At 40.3% G+C, this 27,239-nt stretch overlaps 1 protein-coding gene and 1 long non-coding RNA gene across 6 annotated transcripts in view; one reads left to right on the top strand and one right to left on the bottom strand.

The window, feature by feature from the left end:
* The window catches only part of KIRREL3 (kirre like nephrin family adhesion molecule 3), a 779,983-nt gene that overhangs the window by 571,675 nt on the left and 181,069 nt on the right, over positions 1-27,239 (top strand). For both annotated transcript variants that reach the window (XM_007495106.3, XM_007495108.3), the window contains exon 3: positions 4,697-4,774. In XM_007495106.3, coding sequence (XP_007495168.1) covers positions 4,697-4,774 — 78 coding nt within the window. The remainder of the gene's footprint in view (positions 1-4,696; positions 4,775-27,239) is intronic.
* On the bottom strand, positions 1,038-26,591 carry LOC103104418 (uncharacterized). 4 transcript variants are annotated; one of them, XR_008911350.1, is made up of 6 exons: positions 26,464-26,589; positions 24,242-24,373; positions 18,028-18,156; positions 8,884-9,105; positions 4,664-4,797; positions 1,038-2,620 (listed from the first exon to the last, which is right to left on the bottom strand). It is a non-coding gene; the product is annotated as an uncharacterized LOC103104418 (long non-coding RNA). The 4 variants fall into 4 exon arrangements; XR_468016.3 differs by lacking the exons at positions 24,242-24,373; positions 26,464-26,589 and adding an exon at positions 25,287-25,404; XR_001622155.2 differs by lacking the exons at positions 24,242-24,373; positions 26,464-26,589 and adding an exon at positions 19,483-19,791.

Below are 27,239 nucleotides of genomic sequence, written 5' to 3'. Positions count from 1 at the left end.
TTTATGAAGGCTTCCACTGTATTTAGTGGCTCTGATGCTGTAGTAGACTTCATTCCTGAGACCTGATTCTGTTGGACCATCTTTCCCTTTGTATTCTAAAATAGAAACTCCCTAGCCTGGCCTTGCTGGTTCTGTTGTCCTGGGTCCTGACAAGCTTATGTCTGATTTTTGAACCTCTGTTAGACAGAGGAACAAATTCCTGCTTTCCTTGTAACACACACCCTCTTACCATCCTCAGGTGGCAGTCTTTTGAGGTTTTTTCCTCCCTTTTTTCCTCCAATTTATCCTGTATATCTCTTGTTTGTTCACAGTTGTCTGTATGTCATCTCCTCCATTAGACTGTGAGCTTTTTGAGGGCAGGAACTATTTTGTGGGGAAGAATGTGGTGTTGTTCTTTCTTGATATCCCAACAACTTAGCACAGTGCCTGGCACATAGTAGGTGCTTTTAAAAATGCTTGTTGACTTTTTCCCTAGATGAATCTCATTTACTTTTGCCTTTTCCTAGGAAGATTGCTAGACTGGGTACCAGGATATTCAGGTTCTGGTCCCAGCTCTACCACTAACTTGCTGTGTGACTACTGGCAACTTCCTCTGAGCTTCTTCATCATTAACATGATCAGGCTAAACTAGATGATCTCTAAAGTTCCCTCCTGTACCAAGTTCTAATATTCTGTGAGCCTGCTTAGTCAGTGTCTTTGTTAGTATCCTCAATTTCTTGCCAGTTTTTCTGACCTTCACTCTATCACATTGACAAACTTCTTTAATCCATAGTTTGGAAGTCCCCAATTTAGATCTCTAAGTAGTGGCATGACAATGGGAGCTGGTTCATCCCTACTTCTCTAATCCTCCAGCTTTCTCATTCTCCCAAGGATCTCACAGACCCAAAATAACATCTCAACATAGACTCCAGAAGAAATCCCTCTCGTTTAGCAGCTTTCCACAGCCTGCTTATTAGAGCCCGGTAATGTAGCCGCCTAAATAATTAAGACTAACTCACACATGTCAAATTCAATGAGCCACATACATTGAGAAATTGCCGCATCCCCAATTTCTTTTATTAATCAGGTTTTTTAAATTCCTTTTCTTGCTAATTTGCAAAAATCAGATGTTGTCAGCGAGTCTCCTGGTTACAATGATAGTCTATAACATCTTTCCTAGTACGCTCAGCCCTTGACAAGCAGACCAGAGCAAAGTGGATGCTGGAACACTAGCCAGACCACTGTGCAGCCGGCTTCATGTGGACAGGGACCAGGTGTTATAGAATCTTTGCTACAGCTCCAGTACTCAGCACATAATTGGTACTCCATAAATATCTGGAGAATTTTATTAAACTTGATCCCACGTACTGGCATGTTTATAAGCAACAAGTGTTTGGTAGAGAGGACACAGCCCTGGATTTCGAACCCAAGGACCTGTGTTTGAATCCTGATGCAAACACTTATTACCTATATAACCGTGGACAAATGACTTCTCAATGAACCTTGGGGTTTTCATCCATACAAAGAACTATGCCTGTGTCAACCAACCAATCAACAAGCAGTGACTTTGTGTTAGACTGAAAGAAGGACACATAGGAAATACAAAGACAAAATTATGAGCTATTAGATTAAAGGCTCAGAATAGAGTCTCAACTCAGAGCCAGTTAGAAAGCCCTATTTCAGATTTCCACAGCTATTAGGTATGAGCTTTTAGATCATGTAAAGCTCTTAACTTTCTGTTTATGCTCTCAAAATTCCCTGGGGAATTGCTGCCTCCCTCCTTTTCCTTGAAGTTATGTTGCTGCAACTCCAGAGGATAAACTGAGACGGTCTCAGAAGTATTCCAGGGTCTCTTGCTCTTCTTTCATTTACTCTTTTCCTCCCTGAACTCTCTCCCTTTCCCTCCCTTTCTCTGTCTCCATCTCCATCCCCATCTTCCTCTCTCCTTCCCTTCCTCTCTCCCTCCCTCCTTCCCTTCTTCACTCTCTCTCTCTGTCTCTGTCTCCATTTCCTTCTCCTTTCTTTCCTCTCCCTTCTTCCCTTCCACCCTCCATCTGTCTCCATTTCCCTCTCTTCTCTCCCCCCTCCCTCTCTCCCTGTCTCTGTCTCTCTCTCTCTTTCTCTGTCTCTCTGTCTTTGTGTCTGTTTCTTCCACCCCTTTCCCCCCCTCTCTCTTTAATTAGGAAATGTTAGGGATGTGCTTTAAGATGATCATAAAACGCCAATGAAAAATATAATAGACATTGTCAGCAATTGTATCATTCCAATGACGAACAATGCATCTGCAATCATAATGGGATAGTTAACTATACTCATCGTCAGTGTGTTCGGGCTTTCATTGCAGTCTCTGGTGAGCGGCTATTGTTCCACTAAAACTCTGTGTGTCGCTTATACTTCCGCTTGCCCCTTCTAGGCAGTCTGGATTCTTGCCTCTTGAAGATGGTTGTTAGAAAGAATCCACAAATATAGTAAGTAAACATCAAAGGGGCTTTGATCCAGGCGGCCCTATACAGCACAGGATCCCCTAAAGAAAGGGCCAAGGCCTTGGATGAGAGAACTTAACATCGTCAATTTGGGCGCCTGAGATGGAGGTTTGTTTGAAGTGAGATCGCTTGGCTGTGCCTTCAGATGCGTCAGCGTGCTGGAAAGAAAGAAAGAAAGACGTGAGTGCCTTTAGAAAAGCCACACTTAGATCTGCTCCTCTGCTCTTTACTGATAGTCAATAAGCCCCTTTAAAGAATCAAGAGATCAAAGCTAGTGACCTCCTCGGGCCATGGTATCCTGCCATTGCAAGCCCTCCGTTTCCTTTCTCTGGGGCACGAGCCCCCAAGTTTGATTTAGCTGTCTGTCACGGGCCCTGCTCTCCCTTTCATCCTGCTGCCTCTGGAGTGAGGGCCGGGTGGGGAGGAGGCCCCAGCAGGTGCCCACCCTGGTCATGGTTTAAGAGCTGAAACACAGATCAAATCAAGATCAGGTCTGGAGGGGGGAAGCAAATATGCCTCAGCTCTCCATGGATTTTTTTTCTCCTTCTCAAAGAGTTCTATTCAGGGAGTAGCCTGTCTCCTAGAGATGTTTGGGAGAGAAGCCTGGGAGAAAACTGGAAAAAGATGGGGAAGCGAAGCAATTTAGATGGCTTCTTATTGGGAAAAGCACTGGGTTTGGGAGTCAGGAGACCTGGGTTCAAGTCTCAGCTCCCATTCGTATAACCTTGGGCACGTCAACTAGCTCCTGAGACTCCCTTCCTGCATCTGTAAAAAGAAGATAATCAACCTTGTACAAGGAAGGCGCTCTCTAAAGTACATGATCCCATACTAGAGAAGTAGGGGAAGGAAGATAAGGCCGTGTGGCTGTGCTGACTTGGTTGTTTGGAATGGTCCCTTCGCTTCTGTCATCCGTCACTTAGACCTGAGGACACACGGTGATTTCTCGTGATTAAAGAAAGCAGTAATATCATGGCTCCAGGCCAAGGTTGTTGGTACCACCAAAAAGAGTACTAAATTTTTTTAAGAGGCAACTATGTGGCATAGTGAATAAAAGATAGACTTGGAGTCAAGAAGGCCTAAATTCAAATTCTGCCTCAGGCATTTACTAGCTATGTGCCCCTAGGCACACCTCTCTCAGTCTTAGTTTCCTCATCTATAAAATGGGAATAATAATAGCTGGATCCTTGTGAGAATCAAATAGAATAATCTATGTAAAATGTTGTACAAACCTTAAAGTATTACATAAACATTGCTTAATTGTGTCTGACACTTTTTGACCCCATTTAGAGTTTTCTTAACAAAAACACTGGAGTGGCTTGCCATTTCCTTCTCTGGACCATTTTACAGATGAGTAACTGAGGCAAATATGGTTAAATGATCTATCCGAGGTCACAAAGCTAGTAAGTGTCTGAGGTCAGATTTGAACTTGGGAAGATGAATCTTCCTGACTCCAGACCCGGCACTTTATAAACTGTGCTACCTAGCTGCCCACATCAACATTAGTTATTGTTGTTTGCTTTTTAATAAAATCATCCCTGTTAGTTTGCATAATAATGTCCACTTAACACATGCAACTTTGGACTGTTTATATTTTTTAAATCTCTCTTCAACCTTTCTAACTAGACGGTGATCCCCTCAAGGGCAGGGAAACTGTATTAATAGAATTTCATATCCTCAGTAACTCAACATACATTGGTGGTGGTGACTAATTATGTGTGCTATGAACAATGTGAAGATGTCCAGAATTCTCCCCAGGCCTTAGAGCTTTACACACACACACACACAGGCTAAGTGTAAAGTCCTTTGGCTTTCATAGCTTTGTGTTTCCAGTTTCCCATGCTGGTGTCAAACCCCTTCTCATCCCTTTCTTCCTTTCCCCCCACAAAAAACAAAAACAAAAACAAAAACAAAAACCTGACAACCTCTGCTTTAACACTACTGCGTTCTCCTGAGTCCAGTAAACTATCATGTGAATAGTTGTTGGTTGGACTCTGGACTTTGCTTTGTTAGGACTGGGCTGCAATCTGGGCCACAATTTTAAAGGAAGGGTGATAAAGGGCTCAGAGAATACAGGAGTGGATCTCTGCCAGAAAACCAGAGAAAAGAGGTCTTACCCACACTGGTCTGGGCTGATGCCCCCATACCCCCCCCACATACACACACACCCCTCAGTCCCCACAGATGTTTTTTACATTACTCACTCTTGACTCATCCTACTGTGTGCTTCCTTCCAGAACTTGGGCTCCAGAAGAGAGGATGCTGTCTGGTGCTGGGGTACATGTCCAAGGAAAAGTTCCGGAGGATGAATGAAGGTCAGTGAAGGCCCAACAGTCCCCTGAGGGAGTCATTGGGAGGGAAAGGATTATGTTCCAGAAATAATGGATGGCTGACCATGGGCAAGTCACATAACCTTTCTGAGCCTTCATTTCATCTGTAAAATACTTAGTCTATATCACAGAGTTGTCAAGAGGAAATTGCTTTGTAAACCTTAAAGCACTATATGAGTATAAATTATAGCTATTATTACTCTTGATAATAATGGTTTAAAAAAAAAGAAACAGAAAAAGCCTAAGGACTCATAGACAGAAAGTAGTGAGATGCTCACTGTGATATTTTGAAAAGAATACTGTATTTGGAATAAAAAGACCCAGGTTCAAATTTTGACTCTACTATTTTCCACATGTCACCCCAGACAAGCTACTTCCCTCTCTGAGCCTTGTTTTCCTCATCTGTAAAAATGAAGATTGTAATACACTACCTACCTCAGTGGAAAATTCTTATAAACCTTAAAGTCTTATAGAAATGCAAATTATTGTTATTATTCAATCATATTTCCTAACATTTAGTCTTCTCATATTATTTACTATCTTTGGTTTTTTATCCTTCCTCCTTTAGTTCCATTCTGATAACTGCACTGAATTCATCATCTTTCTTCCACTGTCTATCCCACCCCTGTGTCCATCCTGCCTTTCTTTCTCATTCATTCACATTTGCTGAGTAATTTTTGCATGAACAGCTCAACATAGAGCACTTTAAGGGGAACACAAAAGAGGAGAAAGACACATGGTTCTTGCTCTTCAGAACTTTACAACTAAACACCATGTCCTTTTCTCAAATGTTACAATCATAGAAGTTTTTTTAGATCTAGAGATGACCTTGGAGATCACCTAGAACCGCCTTCACATTGCTTCAAATTTAAGCCCACCAGCCATTTCACCTCTGCTTTGTTCTGAGCTTTCTGCATAGATGGCCTGAATCATAGAAGAGCTGGTAAAGGAATCTCTGGGAGTCTTGTGAGATGAGGTGTGGGTGGCTGGGGGAGGCAGAAGGAGTGCTCTCACTTATGGCCACATTGCAATAAAGAAGCATTCACTTTAGTCTTCTGCCATCTGTCTCTACACTGCTAATAACCTACTCTATCAGATGTCACAGTCTGTTTGTTAGGATTCAAAAGAGGATAAACAATAGCTGGAGATGTCATTTATTCATTAAAATCAGACAAATGAAGTCTTCCCTTACCATCAGCTTGGTTGGCTCTGAGAAAGCCCCACCCTTTGCAAACCAAGGATCCCTTATGAGAAAGGAATGAGGGGACTCCAAGGACTCTTTCTGACCCAGTTACTAGAAAGGGGAGAAGAAAGGAGAAGATTGCACAGCAATGCAATCTCTGCCCCCCAGATTTTCTATAACACTGAATCTTAGTAATCAATTCTATCTCTATAATTCCTTGGATGCTCTCCTTTGGCCTCTGAAATGTTCTTCTTCCTTCCAGCACCCTTTCCTAGGCTTAATGCCTTGCCAATTTCATGTCTCACTGCTATCACAGTGACTGTCATGCACTAAATTTTAAACAGGAGCAATTAATTAGTAGGAGACAACCATTTTTCTGGTTTCTACCTGCCAGGGCAAAGAGGAAAAAGTTCCAGATTGCCCGGTAGAGTACTATCTTTCCATGTATGGTAAAAACCATTGAGAAGTACAGCCAAAGGGTGATCATTCACTACAGCTCCTTCTCCCTTCTAGATACTACCTGCAAATGGTAGAAAAGAGAAGTGTAAAAAAGGATTAGGAAAGACCAAGTAAGTGAGAGAGAGAGAAGTAGAATAAGGAAATCAAGTTAATATATTGCAAGTCAGGAGATTTGAGTTCTAGTCCCATTTCATACAAACTGTGCAACCTTGAACCCATGACTTAGTCTCTGTAAAATTTAACTTCCTCATGTGAAAAATGACAGGGTTTCACTAGACTTCTAACCTTTAAAGACCCTTCCAGAGCTCAGATAGGATGAACTATAAATAGATCAAAAGGCTTTTTTGCTGTCCGTGGTTCTGAATGAGACTATACTTTTTCAGACAAGTGAAGAAATCCTGATGTCATGAGCAGCACTAGGATTTCAATCCCTTTCTCTTGAGTTTTTACCTCATACTAGGTCAGATCAATTCACATATCCAGGCCCCAGAAAAATGCAACTATAAGTCTGAGGGAAAAGGGAATCATCTCCCTCTTTTCTCTGCTACATAGGCTATTAGGATTTAGAGTAATAAGGTAACAAAAGAGAATTTAGTACAGTCCCACAATTTTGACTACAAGAAAAAATGATGCCATAGAATTCAACTATTAATCTAAGCAGGATTGGGACCCAGATCTTCCAACCACAAATCCAGTGTTCTTTCCATAGTTACCTCATTCCATTGCTACAACCACCAGAAACAGTCTGATGGACACCAGTCACCCTATGTCTGGAGTCTCCCAATGGGATCAAGTAGGATAGGATAGCATGCTTCTAACACATGTACAAAGTAGATGTTTTTTTCTCTACCCCACCCCTTCCCCACATTTATGTGTACTTAATTCTACATCAGCATAGACTAAGACAAGATCACTAAGGCAAAGAGAAATCAATAGTAATAAAAGTTCATAGATCTCTTCACAAACATATCACGCAAAATCATAGGCTATCAAAGTTTCATAGGATCTCAAAGCTACCACACCCACACCCATACCCACACACATAGTAGAAAACTATGTGCAAAAATCAGAAGACCCTTATAAGATAATGTTGATGTTTCAGTTAATGACCAAGGGACTGGATAAAAGCAGATTTTAAGCAGAAAATAAACAGATGGAAAGACTTAGGAGATACAGCTCTCCCAGATAGGGAGAGAGCCAGTGATGAGAGAAGATCCTCAGCACCATCCTGCCCTATTCCATCTTTAAATTAACCTTGTCACTCTTTTATTTTTGTCAAATTCAATTTTCAAACATTTCCCCTTCGTTTCTGAAACTCCTGAGTCCAGGCTCTACTATGTGTATAGATAAGAAAAGGCATCTTCAGGCTACAGGAAGTTGTTTTTATAGTTTGTAATTATCTCATACTAGTACCCAGAATAATTATAACTCCTGCATATTAATAATTGAGTGGCATCATAGCCATGACATACACCAAGGAACAAAAGGCATTTGCTCCATCTGTACTATACAGTACAACACCTTGATATAAACTGAACAATTAGAAAATAATAAAAATAATTATTTTTCTCCCAACACTGAAATTAGTTAAATGTAAGAACAATTAGCTGCTTCTTCCATTAAAGATAAGTTGGTGATAATTTTGTTTCTAATTTAGAATAAATATAAAAGACCCACTTGTGCTACACTAAAGCTTGTTTGTTTGGCTTAACAGTATGTAATGGGGGCTCTGTCACAAGGGAAAACCTGTCTTCAGTTTCATTTGTTTCCCTGTTAATCCGATATCTTTTTATCTTCTTTCTTCTCCCTCTTCCACACCAAAAAAAAAATAACTTGAGAAGGAGCTAGAGGGAAATAATGAATGAATGGGAGCTTTATAGATCCAGGGTTTATCATAAGCTGGAGTAATCGCAATTGGAGCTGTTAAACTACACAAAGCAATAAAAAGAAAATGCTATTCAAAGATCGTTTAAGAAGGCATGTGATAGTCAATGTGAGGTTTGCTCTATTGGGGAGTACTTAATAGCCTCTCCATTGAACCTGAAGCTTTTATAGGAAAAGGGGTTGGAGGTGGGTTCACACTCAGTGTGTGGATATGTATTTTCATTCCTTGGTTTTTAGCTCCAACTCATCCAAAATGAATCAGATTTTGAATAGAGTTGTGAACAGAGAGGAAGTGGGGAATCAGTAAGACAAGAAAGATCACACAGGGGGCAAAGTGAAAGCAAGAGAATAGGAAATTATGGCTGAGTAGGAATCCAAAAGAAAGTAATCAGGTTAGGTCTGTCCAAAGTACTTTCAGGGCCTTTAAATCACAATATCTTAAAATAGGGCCCATTAGAAGGAGATTCCCTGTGTGTTGACTAATTCCATGGAACTTAGTTTACTTCCAGTTCCAAGGCTTATGCCCATATCAATGTCAGCACTGCAAACCAGAATGCCAAATCAGTACCTGAGCAATTGAATCGCAGATGGTTCAGCAGACAGAAGGAGCTAGGAGAAAAGGCAATGATCCAGGTGAAAACAGAAGGAGTTGTAGGTTAGATTTTCCTTATGCCCAAAGATTCTCCATTACCAGCCCAAGCAGGTGAACCAGCTTCTCTACCAACTCCCCTTCCAAACTTTACTGTTTCTGATGAAGACATCACCATCATTCTTCCAATATCCCATATTCCTGAAAGTAGGAAGAAGAAGAAAGATGTGAGAGGTATTGTGAAGATAGAAATAGGAAGATCTGGCAATTAATTATACATGTGGGATCAGGGAGAGCTAGGAGTCAAGGATATCATGTGTTTACTTGTATGTGCTGGAATATTGAAATGATGACAGTGTCTTCTTAAAAAAATCTGAAATTTAGAAGATAAGAAAGATGAGGGACAAAGATAATGAATTCAATTTGGGACATATTGAATTTAAGTTGTCTGAAAAATATCCAATTTGGAATATTTAACAGGGGATTGTTAATAATACTGCTAAAGCTCAGTTAAAAGACTGAACTTTAATGGATTTTATATACATTAAAAAATATAAGCACTTGTATGTCACCTGCATAAAAGTGCTTGGACACAGGATAAGAATGAACCAGTAGTTGCCCATGTGAACCAGTGCGCGCACACACAAACCAGAAAGGAGATAACATACAAGAGGAAGTGATAAATAGTATAAAATGCAACAGATAGGTTAATAAGGATGATGACTAAAAAAATATTTGGTTATTAAAGGATCATTGGTAACTTTAGAGTTGGTTATTGTTCAGTTATTTTCAGTCACATCTATCTCTTTGTTACCTCATTTGGGGTTTTCTTGACAAAGATAGTATAATGGTTTACCATTTCCTTATTCACCTCATTTTACAGAGGGGAAAAAACTGAGGTAAACAGGTTTAAGTGACTTGCTCAGGATCATACAGGCAGAAAGTGTCTCAGGACAGATTTGAGCTCAAGAAGATGAAATTTCCTGACTTCAGGCCTACTCCTCTATCCGTTAGGCCAACTAGCTGCCTTTACTTTGGAGAGAAATTTCATTTAAAGGTTTAAAATAGGAAGCCAGGTTGCAAAGGGTTGAGAAATAAATGAGAGAAGAAATGAAGGCAGTGAGTAGTATAGTTTCTTCTTTTTTAATATGTATTTTATTTCATTAACTATCTCCACATTATTTGTACAAAAAATGTTAATGTTCATTTTTAAAATTTTTGAGTTCCAAATTCTCTCCCTCCCTTTTACCCCTCTCCCACCCCTTGAAGTATCAAGCAATATGATATCAATTATACAGGTGAAGTCATGAAAAACAGATTTCCATAATAGCAATGTTGCAAAAAAACCTGATTAAAAATAAGAAACATAAGTAAAGTGAAAAAAGTATGCTTCGATGTACATTGAGTTCACTAGATCTCTCTCTGGTGGTAGATAACATTTTTTATCATGAATCCTTTGAAATTGTTTTGGATCATTGCCTTGATCAGAGCAGCTATGTTATGGAGAACTTTTTCAAGTTTGGATGATAAAGGAGGAAAAACTATAGGATGATAGCTCAAAGGGATGGTAGCATCTAGCAAAGATTTTTTTATAATAATGGAGTAGATTTTAACATATTTGAAGAAACTAAAGAAGAAATCATTAAGTAAAGAGTTTGATGACTGGAAGGGAGGATGATTGAAAGTGGAATCTCTAGAGAAAATGGAAGATATCAAGCATTTGCACAAAGGTGCTGACCTTGGAAAGAAAGAGGACTATTTCTTTCTTATTTGAAGACTAGAGGAAAAAAGGGAAGAGTGAAAGATATTTTTAAGCAATTTTAAGATGAGAACAGAGAAAGAGGGAGTCATGTTAAATGGCCTCTATTTTCTCAGTAAAGAAGCAAAATCCTCAGCTGAGAGAGTAGGGAAAGGATAGTATGGGAGGCTTAAGAAGAGAAAAGATGGTTTGGAATAGCTTGTGTGGGAAAATAAGGAATAAATTAGAGAAGAATAAAGGAATTCCCTTCTAATAGGTCCCATTTTAAGGTAATGTAATTTAAAGGGTCTGCAAGTACCTTGGGCAAACATAACCTGATTGCTTTCTTCTGGATTCCTACTCACCCATTACTTCCTCCAGTAATAAGGACCCAGTTAAGATTAGATCATTTGAAGTTGTGATTTACTCAACACAGTGAGATTTCCTGTAGTATTATTCAATAGCTTATGAATAGGAGCAGAGGAGACAGATAGTGGGAATAATCCAGGCCTCTGGTTTGGCAAGAAATGGGCACCTGTAGGATGTAGGGTGAGGGATTCGAGAGCAAAGGGTGGTGGAGAGTGGAAATGACTGCCTCCTTGGTTGAGACTGGAGGGGGAAGAAAGTGAAGTCAGGGCAGGGGTAATGGCCTGAAAGGGTGGAGGATTTGGAGAGATTTAGGAGAGTGAAGATTTAGGAGGGGCGACATAGGAAGAGGCAGAATGATAAGAAGCTTATAATCGGATGGGGAATGCCAGAGTTTCTAATTAGAAAAATGGAACACTTATGAAATAAGGTCTAGTATGTGACTACTCCTATCTCTATCTTAGGTAGAGTAAAGGTATAGGTCATAGGTTATAAGGAGACTGAGGAATTAGGTTAGACAATACAAAAATGTAAGTATTAAGTTATGTAAAATGCTCAGTAAACTTTAAAGTGGGTAGCTAAATGGACAGAGTGCCAGCCCCAAAGTCAGGAAGACTCGTCTTCCAGAATTTGTCTGGCCTCAGATACTTACTAGCTATGTCACCCTGGACAAGTCACTCAGCCCTGTTTGACTCAATTTCCTCATCTCTAAAATTATCTGGAGAAGGAAATGGCAAAGCACTCCAGTATCTATGCCAAGAAAACTTGAATCAGGGTCCTAGAGTCAGATGTGACTGAAATGACTGAACATCAACAACAAATACCATATTTTAAGGTCTACAAAATGTTTTCTTTGTAACAACTCTATGAATTTTGACATCATTCTATTTAGTAGCTAAAGAAACTGAGGCTCAGTAAAGAAAAGTGTCTGGCAGGTAGGTAGCACCAGGGCTAGAGTCAGACCTGGAGTTGGGAGTTCCTGGGTTCAAAACTGGCCTCAGACACTTCCTAGCTATGTGACACTGGGCAAGTCTCTTAACCCCAATTGCCTAGCCTTGCCAATATGCTATCTGAGAACTGATACTAAGACAGAAGATAAGGTTTGCTAAATAATCTGTCACCTTGAAAAGAATAAGGAGCACAATCCTCAAAGTACAGGAAACTGAACAAGTAATTATAATTATATAAATTATATAAATAAAATAATTATATAATAAATAATACCTTAAGGAAGGACAGAAGTCAAGTCAGAGCTGGACCATGGTCCTGGCCAGCAAGGGCAGGCTATGAGGAGGGTGCCTGGCTACCCAAAGCATCCTCTTCTTAGCTCTGCACCTGGGCAGCTGGGAAATGGAAAGGAAGTGAACAATCTAACCTCCATTAAAGCTCTGGGATATTCCAGGTTGGGGGAGGAGGGGCAGGCGGCACTTGCCTGCTGACTGCAGCACAGAGAGGAGTGAAATGCCAACGTTGTCTCTCTGCTTCTCAAGTAGCAGGAAGCATTTGGCTCAGTGCTCTCCTCTCTTAAGCACTGTGGTGGGAAAGCAGATATGCCCCCCAGCCTTCTCACTTTCATCTTCCTGAGAAGAAACAATTGCAAGTGATTAGGAGAAGCATCTCCTAGGCTGCTGTGGATGTGAGTGCTTTGTTCTTTATCTGACTGAGATGTTTCAGAGCAGAGCCAATGGGCTGGGGCACCTCTCTCCACCACTTCAGTAGGAGGGAGGGGGCTGAAAGGGACAGTAAATCCATTGCATCTCTGGAGGATGACCAGAAAGGACTCTATGTTAAACATGCACCCTCCCATCCACCTAAAAAGATTTTTAGGCTTCAAAAAGCACTCATTTGCTAAGGATGACCCCCTAAATGACACTGTCTCCTAAGTCAAGGCTAACAAGCATCTGTGGGGTCCTTGGAAATTCAACAAACTTTCAAGTCACTTATGATTAACCTACAATATGGCATCCCCCCCTCCCCATGGGCCATTAGGAGGGAACTTGGGTGTAGTTAGTTGGGAAGATTGTTAACAAAATGTTCTAGAAGTAAAAGTACCCAAGAGTCCTCAGCAGGTCATAAATGGCATGACAAAAGATGGGTGGCTTTACTTTACTATTTGTCAGTTTCCCCATCCCTAAAAACGGACAGGATGCTCCCTTTTCTCCTACACTTCCCCTGTGGGGCATTGGGTGAATCACTGGATCCAACCATGGGCAGCCTGCTGTGGAAGGAACAGAGAATTGGAAGGAAAATCACTTAGACTCTACCTGGTCCCAGTTCAGCCACCATGTCACTATGTGACATTGGAAAAATCACATTACCTCCCTGGGCCTCATTTTCTTCATTTACACAATGAAAGGACTGGATTAGATGGTATTTGAATTTCCTTCTAGCTCTAAAATTCAACTGTTCAAAAAGCCTTTCCCCCTTTCCCCATCTGTCTTTAAGTGCTTTGAGATCATCAAAAGCAGGGCTACTTGGAGCTAGAAAGCCTAGAGACTGCTGAGTAGCCCTAGAAGCAAGAGCCAGGTTTTCTGGGGCTTTGAAGCTAATAAGAGAGCCACAGAGTCTATAGAGATTCATGATTCAGCTCCAGAGTCAGCTGTTGTCAGGGTGGAACTACCCCAGAGGATACCAGAGCAGCCTTTGCCCAGCAGCCTAAGGAGCCATCTGTACTCTTCCAGGGGAAGGGAAGGATGCCAGAGCGGGAACTGGGCCTAGCATGGTGATATAGTGGGAATGTGCCTGGCTCCTCGGTGGTATTTGTCCCACACTGACTGTAGCAGCCACCACAATCCTGACTTATGGCCAAGGGCCTGCAATCATTTTCTCAAGACCATTCCTCACTCCCTCTCTGAGCCCTCGGGATGTTGGCTAATACTGCCATTTTGTTAGCTGGGGCCTTTTTGGTGCATTTTTCTTATTTCATTTTTCTTGGTGATGTGTTTTCCTCCTCTGGGGCTGCATAGTGGGTTATTTGTATTATGCTCCTGTTTATTATTTATGGTGGGACTCCAATTTCCAGGGCACTTTATGATCGTTATTTAATTCACACAGCATCCAGGAATGACAGACCTACTGTTTCCATTCTCTTTCCTTTGTATAATGGAGATTTCCAATTGTTCTTTCTTTTTTCCCTTGTTTAGTCCCTTTCCTCCAGCTGATGTCCCTGTTGGGTCTAGGACTATCCCAGAATAGGCTGAACTGTTACCCTCCAAAAACTGGAAAGAATAGCCAAAAGAGTCAATAATCAAATCAGAACTAAAGCTAACAATTTGAAATCTAATAGGGATAAATGTAACACCCTGCACATAGGTTCAAAATTCAATTATATGGATGAAGAATGGGAAAGCTTGGCATGAAACAGTTCATGTGAAAACTAGGAAAAAAGTTCGTGTGAAAAAAAGATTGCAGCAATATATGGGGGGGGGGGGGGGAGAGAGGAGGATGCAGCTAAATGGCTCAGTGGACAGAGAGCCAGCCCTAGAGATAGGTGACCTCAGATACTTCCTAGCTGGGTGACCCTGGGCAAGTCACTCAACCCCCATTGCCTAGCCTTTACCTCTCTTCTGCCTTAGAACTAATACATAGTATTGATTCTAAGAAGGAAGATAAGGGTTACTTTTTTTTTAAGAGTACATAGAGGAAGGGAGGTTTGGTCACACACCAGTCAGACCACATTTGGAGTATTGCATCCAGTTATACTGTAATCCTCCCAAAGGAGGATGATGGAGGTGATAATGAGACTAAAAATCATAACTTTCAAAGATCAAATGAAGGAAGTAGAGATGCTTAACTTGGAAAAGAGACGATTTAGGGAGTAATGAATAGCTGTCTTCAACTATTTGAAGGGTTATTGTATGGAAGAAGGATTTTAGAATCATTAGATTTAGAGTTGGCAGGGACTTTAGATGGAATCTAGTCCACCTCCTTGAGAATTAGAGTTGAGAAAATGTAGGCCTGTAGAAGTTAACTGGCTTAATCAAGTTCGCACAGAGAGTAACTTTTGCCTGCTTAGCCCTTAAAAGGCAGAAATAGGACCAATGGGTAGAAGTTAAATGGAAGTCAATTTCAACGGGACATAGACAAGAACTTTCTAATAATTAAAAGTGTCCAAAATGGAATAGGCTGTGTCAGGAGCAGTGAGCACTGGAAGTCTTTATCCAGAGACTAAAGAATCTCCTCAAGGAGGTGTGAGATGCAATTAATGCTTGGAGGTTTGGGTTGGACCCGATGACTTTTCAGATCTTTCTAGCTCTAATATTTTGTGATTCTCATTCTAAGAACTCTTTTATACTTTGCATGCTAGGATCAAATCTGGGAAAATTTCTCAGTTGTTACCACATTAGGATAAGCCATAGTACTGAAGATTGAACCAGATCTCTCCCTCCCATGTTGAGGCTGCCTGTAGATAGCAGATCAAAGCAGAGATAAAGTAGAACTTCTGGGCTGGCATTCTTCAGACTGGCCTACTTGATTGTTGCTTCTGAGCCAGTTCTCTTGGGTAAAGGGAAGAAAAGCTAGCTTCACCAAATGCCTATGTTGCTATTTACCTTTTATTTTGTGTATGACCTCCTGTCATCCTAACTAGATTTGAGTTCCTTGAGGAAGAGAAAATGTCTGATACTTTTTCATATATTCCTCAATAATATAACACTATACCTTGCATATGGAAAGCACTCGAAATGATTGTTTGAGAGAATCAATCAAAGGAGGACTACCCTAAGGAAGTGAGTTTGGAGTCACTTAGTTTTCTTTCTTTTCTTTTTTTTAAAATCCTTACCTTCCATCATAGAATTGATCCAAGTGTTGATTCCAAGGCAGAAGAGCAGTAAGAGCTAAGCAATTGGGGTTAAGTGACTTGCCCACGGTCACACAGCGAGGAAGTGTATGAGGCTAGATTTTAACCTAGGATCTCCCATCTTCAGGCCTGGATTTCTAACCAATGAACCACCTAGCTGCCCTAACTTAGTTTTCAAAAGACAAAGAACAAAAGCTTTTCCTGATTTCCCAAGCTACTAATACTTCTCCAAATTATCTTGTCTTTGTTTTGCAAATACCAATTTCTCTGATGACTAATTGATAGATTCTAATACATGTTTTTTCCTACAACAAAATATAAGCTCATTGAGGGCAGGAATTATTCACTAGCATAGAACTTGGCATAGAGTAGGTACTTAATAAATGCTGATTGATTAATTCATTGAAATAGGCAGGAGAAAAGTATTACAGAGAAAGCAATTGGTATATGCAAAGGTCCAGAGCAAGTCCTCATTCAACAAATGGAAAAACATTTGTTAATCACTGTGCTAGGTATGAGGGAAGTTATGAAATATCTTTTCCCTTATGGAATTTACAATCTAGCTGGGGAAACAGGAAATAAACATAAAATGGTAAATAACAATAATAATCATTATGATAGCTAACATAATAACTTTATGTGCCCAGAACTATGCCAAGAAACTATATAGGCAATGAAAGGTAAATGCTAAGTGGGTGGCTCAGGCTTCAAGAAAAACAGAAAGCAGCAGTTCATAGGAGGGGATATCAGTGCGGGTCAGTGCAAGTGAGAAAAGCTTCTTACATCTTAAAATAAGAGTAGAATCGAGATCATTGGTAACAAAGGAAAAGATAAACTACTGCACTATCTTTGAGAAATAAATAATAAACCAGCTTCATTGTAGTGGGACATTCTCTAGGAGGTTGGGATGGAATGAAACAAGGTACCCTCAATATGATGTGTGTTTAATAATGTTCATTGACTGATTGACAGGTTCTAAACGCCTTGAGCTTAGGCTAATGAATCTAAGCTTGGTATTATAGGCAATGTGGAGCTAGAGAATGTTTTTGAAGAAGAGTTAGAAGCAATAGCTAACATGGAAAGGGAAGCTCAAAGAAGATGAATCTGATGATAGTGTGTGGCTTAGATGTAGAGAAGGGAAGAAAAAAGATGAAATCTCAATCTAGTCCTTTAAGAGATAAGGGAAACAATTAAATTGAAATAGCCTCATTGTGATGAGAAAGGGCTAGCCTATATCAATTAAAATGGGGGAAACAGGGGAGATTGAAGAAATATTATAAAGAAAAATGTATCAGGATCTGTATGCCTAGCCCTTCATCCCCAAGATTCCTCCTCTCTACAGCAAACTTCCTTTGACCAGTTTTGGTACAGCACATCCTCAAGGTCCTTTTAGCATTCTTGTCAACCTCCTTAGGACAAAAATTCTAAAATTTTATGAAAATCACCTTCAAGAACTGGAGCAGGAGGTTTAAGTAGAACCTAGAGGTGTCGTCATGGTGCATTCATGATGGCTAACCAGGAAACCTAACCTCTCCCCCATCCCTGAAACTCAGTGGAGCACCAACCTTCTCTCTGTTTCACCGTCTCTCTTAATTCCAACTGGACTGAGACATGTTCATCCCTTTATTTCCAGTATCCACTGAGGGCAGAAGTCACAGAGGATTCTAAATAAATGAGAGACTTATAATGGCCTGCCATGCCATAAAGTTTTTAGTGTCCCGTATTAGAATGAGCAGTTTGGAACTGTGATGAATTGTGCAGGGTTTTTATCTAAAGAGAGTCAATAAAATCCTGAAAGACTGACCCCAACACCCCTCCCCAAACTCGTATTGTGGTCTTGCCATATGGCTCTGTCCAACCACAGAAAAGTGGTCATTGTGTTGTGTGTTCATGTGTATGTGTATATTTTCCCAATTTCTATTTGCTTTCTTCCCAGTTTCTCTGGTAGCTCTAGATTCACCCTGTCTAAAGTGTATTCGTTTCTATGGAAACTGTGTTGTTACTGGTACGGGTAGAGTTTAATAGCATTCAAAGGAACAAAATCAAGTCCATTTATATAATGGTTTGAAATACACATAATAGCAAAATGGAATGTGGGACATGGTGACAGTTTCAATAGCTACGTACAGAATATGGGATAAATAGGGCAGTGTAATATTTCACACTGCAGAGTCAAATGGAGCAATAGCAGCATCTATACTTAGTATTAAGGGGCACTTACCTACTGTTGTTCATTAAAGGATCTCAAAGCATTTGATAAATCTGCTCTTATTTTAGCCTGGTGAGGTCCTAGACCATTGCACCTTTTCCCTTTATAAAGACGAAGAGGATTCAGGGAGTACTTTGCTTCCTAGAGAGAGAAGAGAGTACCAAGGTAGTTTAGTGATTTGGAAGAGGAGTGAAACATAGCTAGCAATGAATTTTAAGGATCTTCAAGCCTCTGGATATTATCCCTCAGTTTTGACACCATGTCTCCCTGCTGATTCAGGCAACCCATTAAAAACCCTAGGTCTCTTTTTTTTAAATCTTGACCTTCTATCGTAATATCAATTCTAAGATAAAAGAGAGGCAAGGAATAGGCAACTGGGGTTAAGTAACTTGCCAAGGGTCACAAAGTGCCTGAGTTCAGATTTGAACTCAGGTCCTTCCTGCTCCAGGACTAGCACTATGCTACCTAGTTTGCCCCTTTCCTAGGTCTTTTTTTTTTACACAAACTATTATCTAGCTCCTTACTGCTCCCCAATTTTATTCTTGTGAAGCTGATCTATTAATCCAAGGATAGGATTTTTACAGTTATTCCAATTAAATTTAACTTTATTAGGCTAAACCCATCGTTCTAGCCTATAAAGTTCTCCTTGGATTCTGATTCTTGTCATCCAATCTGTGAACTCTTCCTCCCAGATTTTTGTCATCTGCAAAATTAATGAGTATAACATCTATGCCTTCATTCAAGTCTGATAAAATGTCAGGCAGAACAGTGTCAAGGACAGATCCCTTGACCACTGTGCTGGAGACCTGCAGGGACTTCCCTCTAGATTGCTATTGACCCATTAATCACTACTCTTATGGCCCAGGCATTCAACCTGTCCCATTTAACTGTATTATCAGCTAGCCTACATCTCTCCATCTTATCCATATGGGTGACATGAGAGACTTTAACAAGTCTTCACTGAAATCTAAGGATGCCTTATGTATCATATTACCCTAATTTATAAGACTAGTAGTGCTGTATAAAAAGAAAATAAGAATAGCCCCCTGCTAGGATTCCAGAAACCAGGATTCCATCTCTAAACTAGATGACTCTTTCAGCTAGCCATACAACTTGGAGCAACTCATTCAATTTCTCCAAGTCACAGTGTCATCTGTGTAAGGAAGATGATGCTGATCCTATTGACCTTAGAGACTGGTGGTGAGATGATGGATAGGGAAACACTTGAGATCATTTGAATCAGCCCTTAACTACAAAAAATTGTGGTTAGTGTTCTGGGTAAGCCCCATAATTTGGTCCCATTCCTGCAAAAGTCCACACAGGAGGTATGCAATGTGAGGACAAGAGAATTGGTTGGTAGAAAAAAATATACAATGGCTCATAACCTTCATCCATATGTATGACACACAGAACTTCAGTGAAAAGAGAAAGCGCAAACTTAAAATATATTAGTAGTGAGATACACACCAGGGAGCACAGGTGATCAAGGCTATTCAGGTTCTGCAACCACGGGGCCCTGATGACCACTCATATTTGCATGCTGCTCCTCACTGGGTACTTGCATTGCTAGGCAGGTCACTGAGCTGGGCTCCCCAGACCTGCTTCTATGTGCAGATGAACACCCAACTGCAGGGACTAATTATTTCTTGAATTCATAATTGGCTCTCTTCTCTGAAGCCATGAGTCACATACTTTGGTGCTTCCTCCTCTAATTCTCTCTAACTTCTTTGGCATTTCTCCTGATGGGTGCAGTATATCCTGCTAATTCCACTCTGATGCAAAGCAGGTGATATTTTTCTGTGGGAAAACAATTTGATTGGACCTAGAATTTAGAAAGATTGTTTTGGACAAGGGCAGTTAGGTGGCTCAAGAGATAAAGAACCAAGAGTGGAAATGGGAAGTCCTGGGTTCAAATTTGGCCTCAGACACTTCCTAGCTGTATGACCCTTGACAAGTCATTTAACCCCAGTCACCTAGCCCTTACCACTATTCTGCCTTGAAACTGATACTTGGTATTGATTCTCAGGTAGAAGGTAAGAGTTTAATTTTTTTAAGATTGTTTTGGACAGTAAGAAGAAGATAAATTATAGATGAAGGAAAGTATAAAGGAGACCAATTAGGACACTATTATGAGAGTTCATGTTAGAGGTAATTATGGACTGAACTAGGGTGATATCTTTATGAATGGAGAGAAAAGGACAAAAGATCTAACCTTGAGCAAATTGCAGTTTCCTCATCTATAAAATAACATCTTCCTCCCAGGGTTGTTGTAAGGATAAAATGAGATAATATTCGCAAATTTCTTTGCAAGTCTCAAAGTGCTAGGTAAATACTAGCTAGTAGAGGTAGAAAGCTAAGGAGGTAGAATTAATAAAATTTGGCAACTTATTAGATATAGGTCATGATGAAGACAAAGACATCCAAGATGACTCTGAGGTTGAGGCCAGAAGGTGCAGAATGTAAATAGAAAAAATGAAAAAATCTGTTTTTGCTGGTAGATAACATAGATGAATAGAAAATAGAATACAGTAAGGCTAGAAAGACAGGGAAGAGAGAATCTTGAATGCAGGAATAAAAAAAATTATATTTTGTCAGTAAGGGCTAGAGAGCCATTAAATATTTCTTACCAGGGAAGTGATGTGATTTGATTGACCTCTGTTAGGAAGATTAATTTGGTAGTTATACAAAGGATTGTTTGGAAAGGGTAGAAAATATGGGAAAGTAGGCCAATTAACCTCTTCTCACAAATAGTCCAAGTATGAGGGTCTGAACAGTACTGGTAGCAATGGGTGTGCAGGAAGAGGAGAGAAAGAATGATTCGTCAACAACTTGGCAATGGTCATCTATCTGGTCATGTTGCCTACTTGAAAATCTTCAGTGCTCTCCTATGACCTTCTTAGTAAAGTTGATGTTCCTTGCATGGCTCTCAAAAAAGTGCCAAATCTAGCACCAGCCTCTTCTTTCCTTCTCTCACTTTATTTCCTTCCACAAACTCTATTTTCTAGCCAATTTGAAATACTGCATTCTGTCCCTCAAATATGCACTGCTAACTTTATCTTTTCTCACTTTATATTCCTGTCTTTCCTTTCACCTGTTGAATTCCTATCCATCCTTTAAAGTCTAACTCAAATGATATCTTTTCAATTAAGTCTTCCTGGATCTCCTACAATCAATTAATTAATCAATCAGTCAACAAATATTTATTAAGTGATTTCTTAGTTCCAGGCATCATGCTTTAGGGTGGGAATATAGAGACAAAAATTAAATGATTCCTGCCTTCAAGGATCTTATATTCTAGCAAGGATAGAAATGTATAAATATAGATGTCTTTTCAAGATATATGCAAACCAAATAAAAGATAATTTTGGGGTGGGAACGACAAGCAACTGGAGGGATCAGAAAAGACCTCATGTAGAAGGCAGTACTGGAACTGAGCTTTGAAGGCCATTAAGGTTTCTAAGAAGTTGAGGTAAGGAAAGTTCTGTGTATAAAGAGCCCTATGGCACAGAAGGAGAGCCTATGATAATCAGTACAACTCTCCCCCCCCTCCCAGTCTTCATGGGGATTTCTTTTGCCTTTCTATTGCATTTATGTATTATAGTTATCTATGTTTAAATATTTCCCTCTTACTAGATTATAAAGGCCATGAGAGCAAATATTATGTCTTAGCTAAATTTGCAGTTCCCTAGATATATAACATGATAGTCTGCCCATAGACAGAAGTTTAATAAGCATTTGCTACATATCTAACTGATTGGATGGAAGGGGTGAGAAGAGAGAAGAATTAAAGGTGACTGGCTTTTCTAGCCTTAATCAGTGGAAGAATTAAAGTACCATCATCAGAAATAGGGCCACTGCATGGAAATTAAGTATCATTGGAGAAACATTCTGGGGATTCAACTCCCTAAGATTAATGAGGTCACACGCAGTGGACATAAAGCCAGGGTTAGATGAAACTCTACAACCAACCATCCCTTCCAGCTCCTGACAAGATGTGGGCCATGCTCACATCCTCATCCTCAGGGCTGGTTCTTCCACGTGAACTGGTAAGGAGGATGACTAAGGGAAAGGTGAAAAATTCTGAAATTGGAAGGGGAACCAAGGCAATTCCTTGGGCTCCAGTCTCCAAGTACCATCCTGAGAATAGATGTCTGAGAAATCTGTTCATACATAATCAACAATACCTCTTATACATAGACATATCCTTCTGAGGGCACAACTTCTTTCAGGAGACATTCTTCTCCATTGCTACAGCAGTGAAGAATAGAGCCCTTCCATGTCTTTTTTCCTCATTGTAAGATAGTCTCATCCTTGAGCCAGTCATTCTGTGTCCTCTCCTAATTATCAGTCCTTCTATAGAACCATTCTGGGATCTTTCCTGCTTAACAATGCAGCCTCTCCCACCCTAGGACCACTGGTCCTTTGTGTCTTCATTGTTCTTCCCACTACCAGGAGAACACGAGGCAAAAAAAGAAAAAACACTTGAAGAGAGTGTTTGTTCTGCAGATTAATCTGCTGCTTTCAATATTTCTCCTATCTCTCCATTTCTCCCTTGTTTCCATGCTCCCCTCAGAGTCCCTAGTTTTATCCATGGATCACAGTATCATAGATTCAAGATTGGAAGAGACCTAAGAGGACATCTATTCAATTCCCTTAATTTACAGATAAGGAAACCGAGTCTCAAAGAGTATAAAGTAGTATACTCAAGGTCAGACACGAAGCACTGGGATTGGAATGTAGGTACTCGGACTTCAGCCCTCTTTCCCCTGTACCATGCTACTTTTTATGAAATAAGTCTTAACAGATTATCCCTCTGCTCAATGGCCAGATGTGGCTGCTTCTCCAGCACTTACCCAATTATTGGTGCTCATTGGCTCCTCAGAATTTGGAATGCCTGCCTCTCTCAGAGCCAAAGTCAAATGATGTAGAGATTAAACCCAGGCTCCCCAGTCCCTCAGGAGATGAAACAAGAACAAAGGCAGGGAGACTGGGGTTTGGTTAGAACAACTCCTTCCCTTTCTTCAGAAAGATGCCTTTGGAGGGCAGAGATGCCATTTATCCCATTCCCAGAGCTCCTTGCTCTCTCTTGGTCCACTGCATATCAAACAGACTTACTTTTCCCTATGTCTCTGGGTCTTTCTTCCCTATAGGATAATTCAATGTTATCTCTGCCTATTTCTGCTCCAGAGATGAAGAGATTGCTTTAAACCTGCTGTCCCACAAGCTCTGCTCCTGGCTTCCAACACCATTAAGTTTCATTATAACAAATAAACACCGCAATGACATTTATAAGTTACCACAGAGCACAGAAACACAAATATGAAGCAGATAAACTGCATTTGATCCAAATAATTACTGCAGGCAATATTGGGCTTAGTCTGAGCTGGCAGCCGGGCACCGAGTAATTTATTGGATTGCGTAGGGCAATGTTGCACATTGGGTTTTTCATTATTGTGTCTCTTTCTCTCTCTGAGGCCTAAATAGGTTAGAGGAGTTTAGACAGAGCTGGGCCAAACAAAGACAGACTTTGCTCAAGCAGATCTAGGCCATGAGTGTCTGCCAAGTGTCCAGAAACGGCCTCTTTCCAACCAACCCCATGCCCAAGAGAAACGAGTGGAGCTTTGCAATTATCTTAAAGCCGTCGGCCAAGAATGGCTAATTGTTTTCCCCATTGCAGGCTGCTACCCTCTCTCTTTCCTGGATAGGTGAATGGATGAATAAACGTCCCACATACTGAGTGGTTGTTGGAGGACTGACTAAAACCCAGGGATCCGAAATGTAACACCCTTTCCAAATGATGGAACTGCCCTCCCCTCCCCTGTTTCTAGCCTGGGAGGGTCACCTGACCACAAGTTATCCTGGGGTGGACTTGAGCCCAAGCAACCTTCAGTCCCCACCTTGGACCTCTCTTCCTGCTCCAAAAGAGAGAAAGAGCCTCTATGAGCCAACTCTGCAAAACAAAGTGATGAGAGCTGGCTCCAAGCAGCAGCCTTCCTGCCAAACTCAAACTCATAAAGTTTGATTCAAGGGGCTACAATACCTCCCATTCAGATTCCCTCCTGCCCCATTTTCCCAGTCTTACTAAATAATCCCATAAGCAGCAAGGACCTGTAGTTATTGTGCAGTTAAATGGTATTTGCCCAGTAAATCCTGAGCAGAGTACTAACCATGATATACAGTAACTAATTACAGACATGAATTCTCTCCCCAAGACGCCAAGTGTTACCAGATATTGCTGCATTTAGGGGAGGAGGCTCCGAAAGCTGCTTTGTTCTCTCATGTAAAGCCGTGAGTTACTCTCTGAACCGGATCTGATAATGTCTCCAGAAGAATCTTGGAGAGTATAAGAGAGATGCCCCTAGGATAAAGGATCATACCTCTCAAAAACCTGTCCCTTCTCTGCCAGCTCCTAGATCTTCACCGTAGGAGAGTGGCCCAGCCTAGCAACAGCTGGACCTTGCTCAACCTTTGCAACATTGGGAAGACTTAACCCAAGCTCTGATTTTGCAAAGACTCAGGGCTCCAAACATAAAGGGAAGGGGAGAAATTGTTATTTACAGCCATTGTGTGAGAGGAGGGTAGGTGGCATTTGCAAAATACTCAAGCTAAAGTGGAGATGACAGACAGACGTAGCAATTGCTTGTGTCTTTGGCCCTCACACCACCCCTGTTTGCCCCATTTCATTTTTCATAGAGGTGAGCTGAGAACAGCCTCAAGCATGACCAAGAAAGGAAGAGTCAAAGCTTCTGTTTAATGTGGAAAAGCCTCTTCCCTTCCCTCCCCAGGCGGGATGGCGGGTGAACAGGGAAGAAGTGGAAGCTGAGTGGAGCAGACAAGTCAACAAGTCAAGTTAAAGTCAATAACATTTATGAAGTACCTACTATTCCCAGATACCCTAGAACAAGATTTCTTAACCTTTTTTTTTGTTATGGGCCCTATTGGCAAATCATATGAAGTCTATGGATTCCTCCAAATGATGCTTTTAAATGAATAAAGTAAAATTATAGTATTAGAAAGGAAGCCAGATATATTTAAATACTCTAGTTTTCAAAATATTGACATCTGGAGGGGGGAAAAAAGACCCCAGGGTAAAAACCTTTGCCTTAAAAATCATAGGATTTTCATTTGAAAAGAACCTACTCCAATACCCTCCTTTTATAGGCAAGGAAAATGAGACCAGTATTGAGAAAAGTGATTTGCTCAAGGTTATACAGCTAGTAAGTGACAGAGCCATAATTTGAATTTGGTTGTCCTGGCTACAACTCCAGTACCTTTCTGATGTATCATCTAGCTTTGCTTCATGGCTGTTTCTGGAATCCCACTTCTTCATACTTAGGGAAGACTTCCCCATTATTTGCTTTGTGACGAGGAAATCTCAGAACTCCAAGGTTCACTGTGCTCATTTGCACCTTCACCATGGGCTGCCATTGTTCCCTTTTCCTTGCCTCACCATCCCTATTTTAACATTAAGTAAAATGAGTCCCAATCGCTTAGTGATTATTTTAAATTTTTTTAAATGACTCACACTTTTATCACCATTTAATGTTTACAAGGCACTTTCTTTACAATAATCCTGTGAGATGGTTAGTGCCAATATAATTATCTTCATTTTAGACATGAATAAGATGAAAGCCAAAGAGGTGAAGACTCAAGGTCACACAGCTAGTAATACTTAAGGTCAAATTTCAAGACCAAAAACCACCCAGCAAGTGAAAAAAGAAATACAAGTCTAAAATAAACCTATTCATAGCCACCCCTTTCTCTGACCAGTGGCCAACTCTACTAGCTTCCTCTTAAGGTGTTTCCATTATTTACACACAGAGCCTCTTATTTACAAATATTTTCATTCCAAACAACATAAGCAAAGAAAGAAACAATAATTGCCAGTTATTTTCTCTGCTGTGTAATTTTAGGGATTATGTAAATGAAACCATCATATTCAGGTCTGCTTTTCTCCAGGAGGTGGGACTAAAAAGAGCAGTATCCATGAGATCATTTATGTCAAACCAGCCCCAAGGAACCTGGGATACCTCAAGTTCTAGGTCCCATCACAAACAGCAGATTGATCATTATTTTGCTCTATTAGGACACAGATGAATTCAACTCTATTCTTTGTCATTGTTATTCTTCATGACCCCATTTGGGGTTTCCTTGGCAGAGATACTGGAGTGGTTTGCCATTTCCTTATCCAGCTCATTTTACATGTGAGGAAACTGAGGCAGTTAAGTGACTTACTTAGGGTTACACAACTAGTCAATGTCTGAGACCAGATTTAATCTCAGGATGATGAGTCTTCCAGACTTAAGACCCAGCACTCTATCCACTGTTTCACCTAGCTACCCAACTCCATTCTACCAGTACATGATATATTACATATAATATACATGAATGTATGTATGTATATGTATGTATTTTATGTTAAGTATTCTTATTGACACTGGCACCTACTTAACAAGGTCCTTTGCTAGCATCTCAGGATTTCTTAATTCATCCTCACTTGTTCTCAGCCTTCAGCCCCAAAAGAGAAGAAACCCTTTGAAACCAAACAGTTAACATTCCAATGGTACCTAGGCAGCTCAGTGAGTAAAGCTCTGTGCTTGGAGTCAGGAAGTTCCAACTTCAAACTCGCATCATAAGCAAATTAAAGGAACAGGGAACAGATTGCCTATCCGAATGTCTTGTATATGCGGTTTCTCAAAAAAAAGAACTGATAAATAAAAATAGAAATAAGCAAGACATAGTTTTATATGTACATATGTCTTTTTTTGCCAAATGATGCCTTTTCTAATGAGAGAAGGTGAGGAGGGGAAAAGTTACTTGGGTATTTTAATGTAACAAACAAATAAATTTAAATTAAAAACAAAAATAAATCTAGCTCAGAAATTTACTGCCTATGTGACTTGGGACAAGCCATTTAACTGTTGCCTGCCTTTGTTTCTTCAGCTGTAAAAAATGGTAGTCATAACAGCACTACTTTCTAACCTTTTTGTAAAAGTAGGAATGGCTATATATATACATATATAAAATATTTCACAATAAAAATGCTATTATTATTTGTAAATCATTTATCACAGTGCCTAGCACTTAGTAGGGGTTTAATAAATGCTTGTTTGTTTCCTTACTCTACCAAGGAAAAGGTAAACCAAAAGGATAATAAGTCCTGTGAGAAGTAGGGGAGAGCAGTTCAAAGTTGAACTTGTGCTTTGCCACTCTAAGAAGTGATG

Source organism: Monodelphis domestica, chromosome 4 (assembly GCF_027887165.1).
Source record: "Monodelphis domestica isolate mMonDom1 chromosome 4, mMonDom1.pri, whole genome shotgun sequence".
NCBI classification, from domain to species: Eukaryota; Metazoa; Chordata; class Mammalia; order Didelphimorphia; family Didelphidae; genus Monodelphis; species Monodelphis domestica.
This window is presented reverse-complemented; position numbering and strand designations above follow the sequence as displayed.